This window comes from Meleagris gallopavo, chromosome 15 (assembly GCF_905368555.1).
Source record: "Meleagris gallopavo chromosome 15, MGAL_WU_HG_1.1, whole genome shotgun sequence".
Lineage (NCBI taxonomy): Eukaryota > Metazoa > Chordata > Aves > Galliformes > Phasianidae > Meleagris > Meleagris gallopavo.
Genome location: NC_139418.1, coordinates 14,666,827 through 14,680,380, shown reverse-complemented (window position 1 = coordinate 14,680,380; position 13,554 = coordinate 14,666,827). Strand labels below are relative to the sequence as shown.

Sequence of the window (13,554 nt, the reverse complement as noted above, 5' to 3'; positions counted from 1 at the left end):
CAGTAAATGACTGGGGTTAGTGAAAGCCTTTTTGTTCTTGTTATTTTTGTTAAGGTACCCATCCACGTCTTTAAGTGTGTTTTTAAATGTCTAAATGCTTGGAAAAGCCTTATCAGAAACTCGGTCAAAGGTGGGAAAAGATAGCCTTAATTAAATGTAGGACTCTAAGGGAATCAGAGTAAAGGTTCATAGACCTTCATGTTAGCCCTTTTTCACTTATGTGCACATTTGGTGTTTCAGGGTCCATTAGGTTTTTTAATTCACCGCAGTTTATCAAAAGTTGAGAGACAATGTTGTTTGGCAGTTCTGTAGCAAGAAAGGAAGCATCTTTTGTTATTGACATCCTTTCTCTTAGCTCTGCTCTTGCTTTTTGCCAGCTGCTCATTGTCTATACTTGCTTATTTAGTATTCACAAGAGATTTTACAAGTTCTTATCAGCTCTTTGCCACAGGACATCATTTCCTCTTGTCATCGTTACTCCTTAATTTGGGAGGGGGGATGGTGTGTGAAGGGTTTACAGGAGAGCTGGTGAGTGGCAAAAACACCATTCATGAATCTGCTTGGGGTGCACAGCCTTGTTTTGTTTCTTCTCTCCTTTTTAAGGCACTTCGTAGCAAAGGTCACATATCCAGTGCTTGCTCTGCCGTGCTCCCCCTGCTCTTTTCTGGGGAAAGGAAAACAATTTTTTTTTTTTTTTTGCCAAAAGCTAAAAATATCCAGTGCTTCAAATATTCTTCTTAGAAGATATAAGGAAGTGCAGCATAAAAATAGCCGTAGCTGAAAAGATTGGCCGCATTTCTGAATGGCTCGTAAGGGATTGATTTGGAGGACTTTATGCTCTTTAAAAATGATGGAGTATCTAATTTGAGCTCAAGAATTTGAGCTATAGTGTTTTCTCCTTTTCAGAAATAAAGACCTATTTGTAAGGCTGATTACTTCCCTGGAGCAATGTCTGTGGATCCTGCTGCTTCCACCACGACTTCTGCTTGTTTCTGATAGCAGAAGTATCTTTGTATCTTCAGGTGAAGCACTGTGAGATAAGACAAATCTTAAAGCATATTTCCCAAGTTTGTTTTCAGCTCCTTCCAGAGTTTCCTTCTGAAGAAGTGTTTGGACATTAATGTTGACAGAAGCCATGCTGTCTCTTCGATCCTCTAAATGTCTCTTTTCTCACCTATTAGAGATGAATAGATGGGAACTCTGGTAATGTTTTCCTATATTCAGCTTTAGGCAGAGATTCGATTCTAGTAGGCTAGGAGGTTTGTTACGACAACTAGAGTTGAAATGAGCATTCTTTTAATATTATCTTTTTTTTGTTCTACCTTATTATTTACTTGTTTACTAATTGCTTGTTTACTCGTCTTCTTGATAGAGCTAAATTGGAAGAGTTGATTGTTATTTTTGATGTGAAGACTTCATCACTGACGTCTGTATGTTTATTTGTCAGCATCCAAGAAGTAATACAGCTCATCAGTGGCAATAACTGCTTTTGGTATACACTGACATTTATTTGAAAACAAGAATTAACAAAAAAAGACAGGCAAAACCCAACAAGTCTTTTGAAGACGTGTGTCAAATGACGTCAATGGCCAGTTTGTTCTCCTTTACTAGCCCAGCTGTAAAGCGTCTGTTGGGCTGGAAACAAGGAGATGAAGAGGAAAAATGGGCAGAAAAAGCTGTTGATGCTTTGGTCAAAAAGCTGAAAAAGAAAAAAGGTGCTATGGAAGAACTGGAGAAAGCTTTGAGCAGTCCAGGACAGCCCAGCAAGTGTGTTACCATCCCTCGTTCTTTAGATGGACGACTTCAGGTTTCTCACAGAAAAGGCCTTCCCCATGTAATTTACTGTCGTGTCTGGCGTTGGCCTGATCTACAAAGCCATCATGAGCTGAAGCCATTGGATATTTGTGAGTTTCCTTTTGGATCTAAACAGAAGGAAGTCTGCATCAATCCTTACCACTATAAGAGGGTGGAGAGCCCAGGTATGTTTGAGGGTGGCTATCAAAAAACAAATAAAATCCCCAGGAATCACACGTTCTTTGCATCAGTACTATACGATTAACTCAACTTGGTGTATGAGGAGGTTAGGAAGAATGATGTGTTCAAAAGTGAATTATTTCTTCTGAGGTGATGGTGAGATGTTGTCCATTCCATATCAGCTGCTTTTCCTTATGGTAAAACGTGGCTTTCCCACAGATCTTTGAAGACTGCTGCCTGTAAAGTTAGTGGCAAAGTCCTCATTTGCAATAAAGAAGGAGGGCAGTAATCAAAAGTCTCTGCATCTCTGTTGCAACTGACTGCTGTCTGCGAGTGCTTTAGCACAGCACTTGAATTCCAGACTTCAGTACTCCTGAATTTAAACGTTGAAATCCCAACTTAGCAATACTTATGCATTGTATTATATATATATTTTTTGTCTTCAGTGAAAAGGTTTAGATGTAGCTATGTAGTTTGACTAGTAATTTCCATATGTACTGCTTTTGTAATACACAGAGTGGATTTTACACTTCTAAATCAGTAGTTTGTTGTACACTACATGCAAACTGTTTTGTTTTTTGTAATTTAAAAAGTTGCTTTCAATTGCATGAAATATAGGTGTATTTCTGCTCTGTTTTTCTGCAAGACTGGAATGTTAGACCCTCATAAAATGCAACTTAAAAAAGTGAAGGAGAGAGAGGGGTTGGTGGTACAACAGGTTAATCCTTTCCACCATGCACATTGCTATTGAAATTTTCATGATGAGCAAAACTGCACATTGTTTATATCCTTTTCCTTCTATCTAAATGTTTTTTTGTTTTTGTTTTCCAGTTCTACCTCCAGTGTTAGTGCCTAGACACAGTGAATTCAATCCACAGCACAGTCTACTAGTTCAGTTCAGGAACCTAAGCCACAATGAACCACATATGCCGCATAATGCGACGTTTCCAGATTCCTTCCAGCAACCCAACAGCACTCCATTTTCCATTTCACCAAACAGTCCCTATCCACCTTCTCCAGCCAGCAGCACTTACCCAAGCTCCCCAGCTAGCTCTGGACCATCTAGTCCATTTCAGCTACCTGGTAAGTACAGCCTAAATATGAACTTAATTGAGAGATTTTATTGCAGTACTTAGCTGCTGTGATACTTACAATAAATTGCTTTGTTTGCATTTTAAGGAATTTTAATCCTAGTTTTGTTGCTGGTCAGAGTTGACTGTTATTGTTCTGTCTTTCCAAACATTCTTTGTCATGTATACTGTAGTAGTAAATTATTTTGCACAGCTTCAGTGTAAGATAATTGATGTGTGCTTTAGAAGAACATCTAGCAATGAAAGAAAGCAGATGGAACAGTCAAAGCAGAAAGTTTATTAATATCCTTCTCTGGAGAATACCTAAATATAGTATTTAACTGAAATAAAAAATAATTCTCAGTAGGAGAAACTTAAATACTTTGACAATAATGGTGGGTGGGAACTAAATGGAAAGGGCAAAGGAAAGAAGGTCTTGAATCTGCCTGGTTATTGCTGTGATTTATAAAGCTGAGAAGGTAAAGGATAAAAGAATACGTTTTTCCAGGAGCTCAGAGCCTTGTTAGTGTCCATTCTGCATGGTATCCCTCCTCTTATTGTGTGCAGGTTCCTGCAGACCAAGTTGAGTTCAACCTTGTTGAAGGCTGTTTTAATGTGTTTACAACTCAGCTGTAAAGAGCAGAAATAAATAGTCTGTGTTGTTGAGGTTTATTCACTTTTTCTTTTTTTTCCTCTTGTGTATAGCTGATACTCCACCTCCTGCATATATGCCCCCTGATGATCAAATGGGGCAAGATAACTCTCAGTCTATGGACACAAGCAATACAATGATCCCTCAAATCATGCCAAATATATCTACCAGAGGTAAGCTGTATAGTCTGATGCAGAAGTAACCTTGTTTGGCTTCTTAATACTCATAATCAAATTGAATGTATAACTTCAAATGGTGCAGTAAATCTGTGCTGATAAATTGAAATAGTCCAAGAAAAAAAAATGGATTTACAACAGCAAGAACTAAGAAGCAAAAGTTGCCATGCTCATCTGCCTCTTGCTTTTAAAGTCTCAGATGTGTAGTGTGGCTACTGTAAGTTGAACTTTTTCATTTGCTGCTGCTTTACCTGCTGTCAGAATTGTATATGCGCAAAGGCTTTGAAAATTATGACCCAAATACCAATAATTTAAAAAAAAAAAAATTGAAAATGTGGACAGAAGAATCATGTGTCACCTGATATCACATTCATCTGAATCTTTTGTGTAGGATTTTTTTTTTTCCTTAATATCTGCCTTAAAACATCATGCCTTAAAGCAAAATCAACGGTCTAGCTGAAATGTGTGAAAGTAAGTTAAAATCATTAAGATTTTTATTTTTATTTTTTATTTTTATTTTGAAATGCTGACAGTTTTAGATGTAATGTGTTAAATTTTATGTAAACTGACATTTCCATTTTGCTTATTTTCAGATGTTCAGCCTGTTGCCTATGAGGAACCCAAACACTGGTGTTCGATTGTGTATTACGAATTGAACAATCGTGTTGGAGAGGCCTTTCATGCATCTTCTACAAGTGTCTTAGTAGATGGGTTTACAGATCCCTCCAATAATAAAAACAGGTTCTGCTTAGGTTTGCTCTCAAATGTTAATCGCAACTCAACCATTGAGAACACTAGACGACATATTGGGAAAGGTGAAGTTTAATTCTGTTTTGTGCACTTACAAAGTTAATCCTTGCTTTTACTGTTATTGCTTTTATTTATGAGTAGTCTTTGTAGCATAGGATAGTGCAGAGATAGTGAAATAGTTTGTGATTTATCTTCCTCTCTAATATCTGAAGATATTTTTTCTACGTGGATTGATTCTAATCAGTCTAGGAGTTGCACATGTTTTTTCTTTAGCAGTAATGTAAGGAAGTACTTGTATTTACAAACTGTTGTCGTAGGGCTTTTTTGTTACAGTCAGTGATATTCTGTATGTAGAAAGCTTTATTTCAGCACCAACAAACGCACAGGACTTCTGAAATCCTGTATCTTCTGCTTAAATACTTCATGCTCCTTTAGAGTGTGTCAGAGTGGTGGTTCTTCTGTTCATGGAGCACATTACACTGCTGTCTGCAGTATGTTAATATCTTGCATAAGTTGGCAGCGAGGCTTTGAAGTGCTAATGTAAAACTGCAAGGGCTCATTTGTCTGAGTGAATCCATGGGTGTGTATGTGTGTGGGAGGGATTCCTGGAGACAGCAGGTTGTGCAGGATCTTCTAGTTTTCCCGTAATGTTTGGCTGATAGCACATAGAGATGCACAGTGTTCATCTTTGATGGAATGTGCTTGAATTATCTTAAAATGCAGTGCTCCTTTTCTGAGAACCTCCTTTTTCATAATTAACTAACTAACAAAGTCCTTGAGAAGAAAACCTGCTTTCTCTTGCACGTATGAGACATTTTTAGCCATAAAATCATTTGTTATGTTTGAACTCCTGTGTTCTTGATACAACTCACTATTACTGATACAGCTGAACTTCAAGGCTTGTAATGTCTCTTATAAGGCTTTTAGTTAGAAATTACTATAAACGTGGCAAAAAATTGCAGTTGTTCTGGAGACCACCAAATACATTTTAATATTTGTTAGAATATTAAAATAGATGCAGTTCCGTTGTCTGAGAAAAGGAAATGGTATCAAGTGAGAACAGCAGACTTCTGGGAGGTGAATGGAGGTAGGGAGAAGTCCTTGTGAGGTTCTTTTGGTTTGAGTTACTGCTGTGGCTGGTACTAGTGGAGAAATGTTACATAGCCACTGGAGAAGATAATAAATCTAAATTAGATCCAAATTTGTGTGGAGTAGTATTGATCACAAGGAAATCTGGAGCTTTAAAATGTCTGTGTGTTTAGTACTGCTTATTAAACTAAAACTTTGCTTTACAGTTAAGATTGTTTTGGTATACAATATTATTTGTTTTTGGCTTTTGTTTGGAGAATCTTGTGATTTCTATGCTGCCTTAAAGCTACCTGCTTCTAATTTCTTAGCTTTTTCTGCAGAAGTATTGCATTGCAGGAGTAAATGACTTCTAGTTATACATTGGATTATTTTTGAATTACCAGTGTTCTCAGACTGTTAGATGCATCTTGCTTCTTTTTAGCTCCCTCAGTAGGCTTATATCCAAAAGAATTTAGCAGCAGGTGGTAGTTGCCCTTGTCTCTTTAAATAAACAGGATTGTGTAGTGAAAATGTGTTTTTGCACAGCCCAGGTTTTCTGCCAGCTGCTTATAGTAGGTCAAGCCAATGGTTCCTCTATGTGAACTTCATCCCACCTTAGTCCCAAGTGGATCTAGCAGTGTTCACAACAGTTGTTACTGTCTGAAAGATCAGCTGGCATCTGTTGACTTGCTAGAGCCTCGTATGGCAAACCGTGGAGCAGTCAGCAGGGCATTTCAGTAAGCTTCCCAAAGTGAGCCACATGTCAGGTGTGTGACTGTGACGGGTGGGAGAAGGGGAGAAGGTCTGGCAGAAAGAAGGCAGGAATCTCAACTGAAGTAACAGTGGGAATCTGTGTTTGAGCACTGAAGGGATCAATCAGCGGCTTTTATACGTGTTGAATAAGGCATAGTGCTCTAGTATGCCATTCATAACAGAGGAGGAGGGAATCTTTTATATGCCTAGCTGAATGCAGACAGTTGTGACAAATCAGGGTCTCCCTTGATTTTTAAGGTCCGTAAAACCTGATATTGGTTAAATTGTCCAGATAGTTGGACTTGCATCTCTTTTTGCTTGATAAAACCTGCCAAAAAAGTGAGCAGGCTGCAGATACACTTTCACATTCGTGTCCATCCCTGCTCCTGAGAATTTCATTGGAATTCCCATAGGCGGAAGTTACCACTTTATAAAACTGCAGTTTTAAAATCTGCCTGAGTTCTCTAGGAAACTGGCTTGGAATAACTGTTGATGTGTGGAAGTAGGTTGGTTGTTTTTTTTTTTTGTCTCTTCTGTAATTGACGAGAGAAGGACATCTAGTGGTTGATGTGTAATGAAGCTTGTATTTTGAAATGAGAAACTATGTTATCCCGTGGGCATAAGACAAAGCAGCTTTTCTGAAAAGCTCTTCAGACAGAAAACTGAGTTGCCTCTGATTTCAAGGGGATTGTATTAAGTACTGTATTTTTGGAGGAAAAAAAAAATAATGCTTTTCTCAAACTTTGTTTTCAAGGAGTTCATCTCTACTATGTTGGTGGGGAAGTCTATGCCGAGTGTTTAAGTGACAGCAGCATATTTGTACAGAGCAGGAACTGCAACTACCACCACGGCTTTCATCCAACAACTGTATGCAAGATTCCTAGTGGATGCAGCCTGAAAATCTTTAACAATCAGGAGTTTGCTCAGCTTTTAGCTCAGTCTGTCAACCATGGATTTGAAGCAGTGTATGAGCTCACCAAAATGTGCACCATTCGAATGAGTTTTGTAAAGGTAAAGAAATTGTTTTGAGAGGCATTTAAGCTTACTGTGGATTTGAGTAGTCAGCAAACTGTGCCAATGTAACAAAGCTATTTTGACCCATACGAGTCTTTTCAATTTTAAATGTATTGGAGAGGTTAATTAGGGAAAGGGAAATCGATGCAAGAAAAGCACAGCTTGTCTTGTTAACTGTTGCCTGTATTCACTTCAGTATTCAGGACATGATTTTAATCATTGTAGCTACTGTAAAATTACAAAGGGAGGTCTGGACTTGTGCACTAAAGTTGAATGAGCAAAGCTAGCTAACTACACGACCTCTAAAAAAACAGTGTGGGTAAAGAGGAACATAAGTGATTGCAAAACAGATGTTCAAACTTCAGACACTTCATATAAATAAAGATACATAACTGCATTTTTATCGTGGAGAAAATACACTGATTAACAGGACAGTTTGACATTACAGATTTATTCTCATAGTAGTGTTTCCTCAAAATTGGCTGCCAGTTTCACATTTAGCTTGAAGTTCAGGCTTGTGCCATCCAGATTTTTTGTCTGTTGTTTTTTTTCATCTTGTCCAAAAAGAAAGCTTGAAATGATGTGTTCAGAGTTAAAATGAAGTGCGCTAGGAAGTCTTTGTACCACAAATATAAATAGACTTGTTGAAGTCAATACAAATCGCTAGATCTTGCCTCAGGGTACCCCAGCTGTTAAATACTAAGTATACAATGAGCTGCTTTTCTGAAATTGTTGAAATTTTATCTTGCCAATTGTGATAAATACTGTTCAGATGGAATGTGTGGAGGAAGAAACGGAAAAGAACTGCAGCTAAATCGAGGAACCACTTTGAAATCAGCAGTGTGCTTTCCAAAGAAACTTGGATGGTCATGCTGGGCCTCTAGCAGGGAGGACTTGATTGAGGCTTCTGAGTGCAGCCTCCCTGCCACTCCTTTCTGACCTGCTGATTTTTGTTTTCTTGAGATGATAAGGATTGTTGTTAGATTTTGAGTTGACTTCAGATAAATTTCTTAGACGATGACTTTCTGCTAGTTGTTAGTACAGTTGTTTCTAGATGCAAGCATATTCTCTGGATTGATAACGTGGTGTTCGTTTTTTGTAGGGGTGGGGAGCTGAGTATCACCGACAAGATGTCACGAGCACCCCGTGCTGGATAGAAATTCATCTTCATGGGCCCCTCCAGTGGCTGGATAAAGTACTTACACAAATGGGTTCTCCTCTTAATCCCATTTCATCTGTTTCATAGTGCTGAAATTCCATCTTCAGCCTTATTTTTAGTGAACTTATTCTAATTCTAGAGAAACTTCCAGCGTGGATACTGTGAGCTATATGGAGAATGGATCTTATGGTTTTACTTTCTTTTTTTTTTTAAATCCCTTTGTGACCAATTCCATTGTGTATAGCTGAGCAGTTTTACATTTCAATTTGTTCTTGTGATGCTTAAGTGACAGTTGAGCCCTAAGGGAAAAAAAGAAAAAAAAAAAAAAATCTATTGGAAAAATTCAGAACACTTTTCCCCTCCTTGGAGTAGAACTTAAACAGGCATATGTCTTAACTGGAAATTATTTTTTGTCCTGTAGGGACAGAATGATGAAGACTGACTTCAGAAAATAAATACATATCATAGTTTGTTTTTTTTTTAATGTTTATAAAAACGTTTGAACATGTGCAGCTCCAGCTTGCAAGCTGTATTTTTAGTGTAGTTGCTTAACAAATTAAGTTTGACATCTGTCATAAAGAAAATTAGGCTTTCTTATGGCTAATTTGCCTAATTGAACAATGTGACTTTTTTAAAATGTACACATGAAATATACTTTTTACAAATGTCGGAGTGGTGTAAAAACACTTTGTCTATTGGAAAATGCTGTCATAAACACATTGTATATGAATGCAGAATAGCAGTTCTTAGTCTTTTCCCACTTCAGTTTTGTACTATTGCTTTTAACCACCATTTTAAATAGTAACTGATACAAGGTAAACATCTTGCACGTTTCTGGAGTAGTAATTTTTGTTTTTCTTTGACTTACACTCATGCCATTTGGATATGGTTGCCAAGGCCTATTTCTTTTTAGGTACCCTTTTCTATTTTAACATAAACACTAGTATTTGTAAATGGCAGTGCCTCGCTACTTTTTCGAAGGAGTAAGTTTTTTTTTTATTTTCTTTTTTGGTGTTTTAGCTGTTTATTTTGCCTGTCTGGAATTGATCTGTGTTAAGCCTTTTAATCTCTCAGTAGACATTATGCAGTATTAGTGATTACACTGTATTTAATTCACTTTCAGTATGAGTTTGAGTCTCTTTGAAGACTGCGAGTGGCTTAGCAAATTAGTAAATGAACGCAGAAGCTCTTACTTCCAGATCATGTAATTTAATACAGGCCTGTTGTGAATGACCAAAAGTAATCACTTCTTTTGTAGACTACGTGAAACAGTGATTTTTGAGCCTGTTCTTAGCAACAGGTGTTCGGTCAGAATACTTGTAATTGGTAGCTTTATGGAAATCAAGGACTGCATTAGTATGAAATTTATCTTTTTGTAAGGAATTATGTTGCCTCTGCTGTTGTATTACTCAAACACTGTACTAAACACTAAAAGAAATCAGCTAAGTAACATATGCATAGTTTTCCCCAGTAAAAATAAAAAGGATTGAAGGAACATTCTAAGAGAATTAGAAGTGAATTATACAAAATCCATTTGCATGCAGAAAAAGACCTGTTATTAATTTTAACTCCTCCTTTTTCCTGGATATCTTTTCAGGACAGGGTGCAGTGTCTGGGGGAGAGACTGAAATCTCTAAAATGCAAACACTTATTAAAAGATGTGTTGCAGTTAATTACTGCAATCCTGAGACATTGATTGCTTACACAACTTCTTTTGTCTTCTATTGAATGACAGTTTCTGCTCAAATGTGGAAATCGTGCATTATATGGTACCTGAGTAAGAGATCATCTTAAGAGAAAAAAATTGTTTACGTGTCATTAAAATGTTTCTTATGAAATGCCTTAAAGGAATAAAGATAAACTGTAACACTTCTGCAGAACCCTCATGTTCTCTTGTACAGGTATTTCTATAGTACTTGGTGATTTTATTGTTGGTTTGTTGTTTTTTTTTGTTCTTGTTTTTTTTTTTTTTTTAAAGCAGTTTCTTCAGTGTGTGTTAAAGGGAATGTGCATCTTCAGGAGAAGGGAGAAAAACAATATTTGCCACTCACTTCTGGGGTCTTCTCTTTCATTCTTCGAAACAGCAACCCTGTTGACTGAATAAGATGCAGAGTCACTCGGCCGCAGGATCAGGCTTCCCATTTTCCTCTCCCCGACTTCTATCAAGTTGCTGAATGTGTATATTTGACACTACAGATATTTTGCTTGACGAGCTCTTAAAATGAATGTCTTGGCACATTGGATCAAAGAAAGATCTCAGTTGTAGGTACAAGCTTCTGCCTTATCCAAAATGTTTTTCACCCGGCTTCACCTCCGTTCGCTTGTTCGGATGCAGCTGACTAAAGGACTGAAGAATGGGTGCTGGAAGTAGTGTTTGCAAGTCAGAGCTGCTGTATTGTGGTTAGATTGGCTGCCCATGCAATGAACCATAATTTCTGCAATACTCTCTAGCTAACCCACTTCTGTTGCTGTCATTAAGTATTAAAGTACTCTGGCATTTCTGTGCTTGTGTACATATTCTTGATCTGTAATATATGCAGTGCTGAGGTTATCCTTGCGGCTGCTGATTTTGCCAGGACAGGCTTGCAGGAGCAGACCAAGTAAACGATTTGCCTATGCTCTGCTTTTCTGTTCTTTTTAAGTAGGACTTATTTTTGAGAGCTTCTCGGTTGATGTGCCTACTGGTTCATGGTGTTCCTAATCACATTTGGTTTATCTGTGCTGCCGATAGAAAGGTCAGATATCGCTGCACAGATAAGTTGGATGAGAACTGTTTGACACTAATTACGTTTTAAGTGTAGTGATAACAGAGATTGCTGCTTCTGTCGCAGCATACTTGTGTGTAAGTCACTTTATCTAGATGGAGGGATGGAGAAATGAAATCAGCCAGTAGTGTGGTAGTGGAAGATGAAGCATTATATATAGCCCAGCTTAGACTGAATGTTACTCTTCAGCAAAAACTGTTTTGGCTTTTATAAGTGTAAGTATTTTCTTCTTTTAAGGCCTATTTCTACTTACAATCAAAGACAGCACTAATTAACAGCTTTGACAATACCAGCAAGGAGCCTGGGACAGGCATACACTGAAGTTCTTTCTGGGTTTTCTTTCATAGTCACTAAGATAAGATCTTATCTTGGATATTCCTCCTTTGTGGGCATCAGTCTTGCTGGCAGTCAGACCAGCACCTTGTGGAAGTATTACATTCATTTCATTACATTAGACATGAAATAGTTACTCATGGAGGGCTGATGTTGGTTTATCATATCTATAGGACCAAAATAAAACTTCTGGTATGGCTGACTGATGAGAGACAATTAACAAAACATCCCATTAACTGAAACAGCGACGGAATAGCCTACACATTGATTCTGTGTAGAGCTGTTTAAAATACTGGAATTCTTTTATTTTTTGCATGAAGCTATGGCTTTTTTTTTCCCCACAGTATTACAGTGTGTAAGTTGTCAATTGGGCAGGCACTCTTACATTGAAATATTTCAAGCTTTCCCTTTAATTCAAAATGTTTTGGGTTTTTTTTCTATTGTTTTAGTTATTCAAAGTACTGCTAGTGATGGTCTTAAAGAAAACAACAAAACAGTTTCTAAACATTTTGCTTCAAAAGACAAATGTGATTTTTTTTGTGGTTGTGAAGTTGCTGTTTAGGAAGGAAACCCATTCTGAATTCAAATCAATAGACCAAACCATCAGATTACAACGTAAACTTGCTTTATTGTGCTGCTCCATAAGCCTGCTTCTGTGTTTGTTGCAAGCATAACCTTTATGCTTTTGTTTACATTGTAGGAAACACAGTTCTAGTGATGAGGTTTTTCATTTAACTCTAAACATCTTTTTATTTTGTTAATTTTAAAACTACTAGGTTTTGCTATGTTATGTTTTTAAAGATTTTTTTTTTTTTGCATTCTGCTGCTCGTATTTCAATAAACATACAAAAAAAAAAAAACAACAGATTTTTTTCTTATTTCCTTCATCTCTACCTCATTATGTGTTAAAATACTTGTAAATAAGTGTTGACTTATGTTGAGTTCCTGTAACGCTCTAGCAGAGTTTTTTTTTCCTGTAGATGTGCAGCTAAGGGTTACATCTCTGTGAGTAGCTAGCTGAAACAACCCATGAAATTGCTCTCTGCTCTGTTTTGGTGTGGAGGATTGGGGGGGAGGGGTGAAGGGGTTAATATATATATATATATATTTTTATTTTAAAAGCAGAAAAGCTTTGGGCAAAACCCAGCTCGTATAGCCACCTCAGTTTGCATTGTGTGTTATAAATGAGTCAGAGGCTCCTTCTGTTCTCTGTATACAGAGACAAATGCAAATATCTAACTGACTTTTAAAGCAATAAGATGTTGGGTGTCATATGCTGTGCCAAAAAAAATGTGCCTGCCTTGCCTAGAGTGCTCTGCCCTGGTGAACCAAGGACCATCCATTCCCTGACATCTCCCCAGGAAATTCTGCTTGCCTAGAAGAACTGTTGCAAAGAAACTGCTTTTGCTGTAGGTATTCTAGGTGCATTACTGCTGTCTGCTGATCCATCTGGTGGGGCACTGCTCATAAAGAACATCTCTGAAGTTTTATGCGGAAGCCAAGTAACGTGGAATCAAGGAATTTTGTTTAGGGAGCTCACTGCTTTAATTACATACTTGTATCACTGAATTTTGCCCTTCACTCAAGTGATGTGAGCTGTGGAGGGGAAAGGGGTGTGTGTGTGTGTGACAGATGATTGTGTGATGGAGTGAGGCAAGTTAGAGCAGAATCAATGCTACTTTATTCCACCTGCTGTTGTTAGAAAGCTCTGCTGTGTGTATCTACTTTGTTTTCCAGATACTGTAGTATAGAAAAAAAAACTTGGATCATAAAATGATGACACTGGCTCCAATCCTGAATTCTTAAACAGTCTTCTGACTTGTGATGCAGAGCCAGCTAT

General features: G+C 37.5%; 1 protein-coding gene across 5 annotated transcripts in view; it reads left to right on the top strand.

Moving 5' to 3' along the window:
• The window catches only part of SMAD5 (SMAD family member 5), a 28,190-nt gene extending 15,613 nt beyond the window's left edge, over positions 1-12,577 (top strand). For 3 of the 5 annotated variants that reach the window (XM_085236850.1, XM_085236849.1, XM_085236851.1), the window contains exons 2-7: positions 1,373-1,979; positions 2,806-3,057; positions 3,750-3,869; positions 4,466-4,687; positions 7,198-7,454; positions 8,560-12,577. In XM_085236850.1, coding sequence (XP_085092976.1) covers positions 1,577-1,979; positions 2,806-3,057; positions 3,750-3,869; positions 4,466-4,687; positions 7,198-7,454; positions 8,560-8,703 — 1,398 coding nt within the window. In that variant the 5' untranslated portion in view covers positions 1,373-1,576 and the 3' untranslated portion in view covers positions 8,704-12,577. The remainder of the gene's footprint in view (positions 1-1,372; positions 1,980-2,805; positions 3,058-3,749; positions 3,870-4,465; positions 4,688-7,197; positions 7,455-8,559) is intronic. The other 2 variants (XM_085236852.1, XM_085236853.1) reach the window with 1 other exon arrangement.
• The last annotated feature ends 977 nt before the right edge of the window (positions 12,578-13,554 follow it).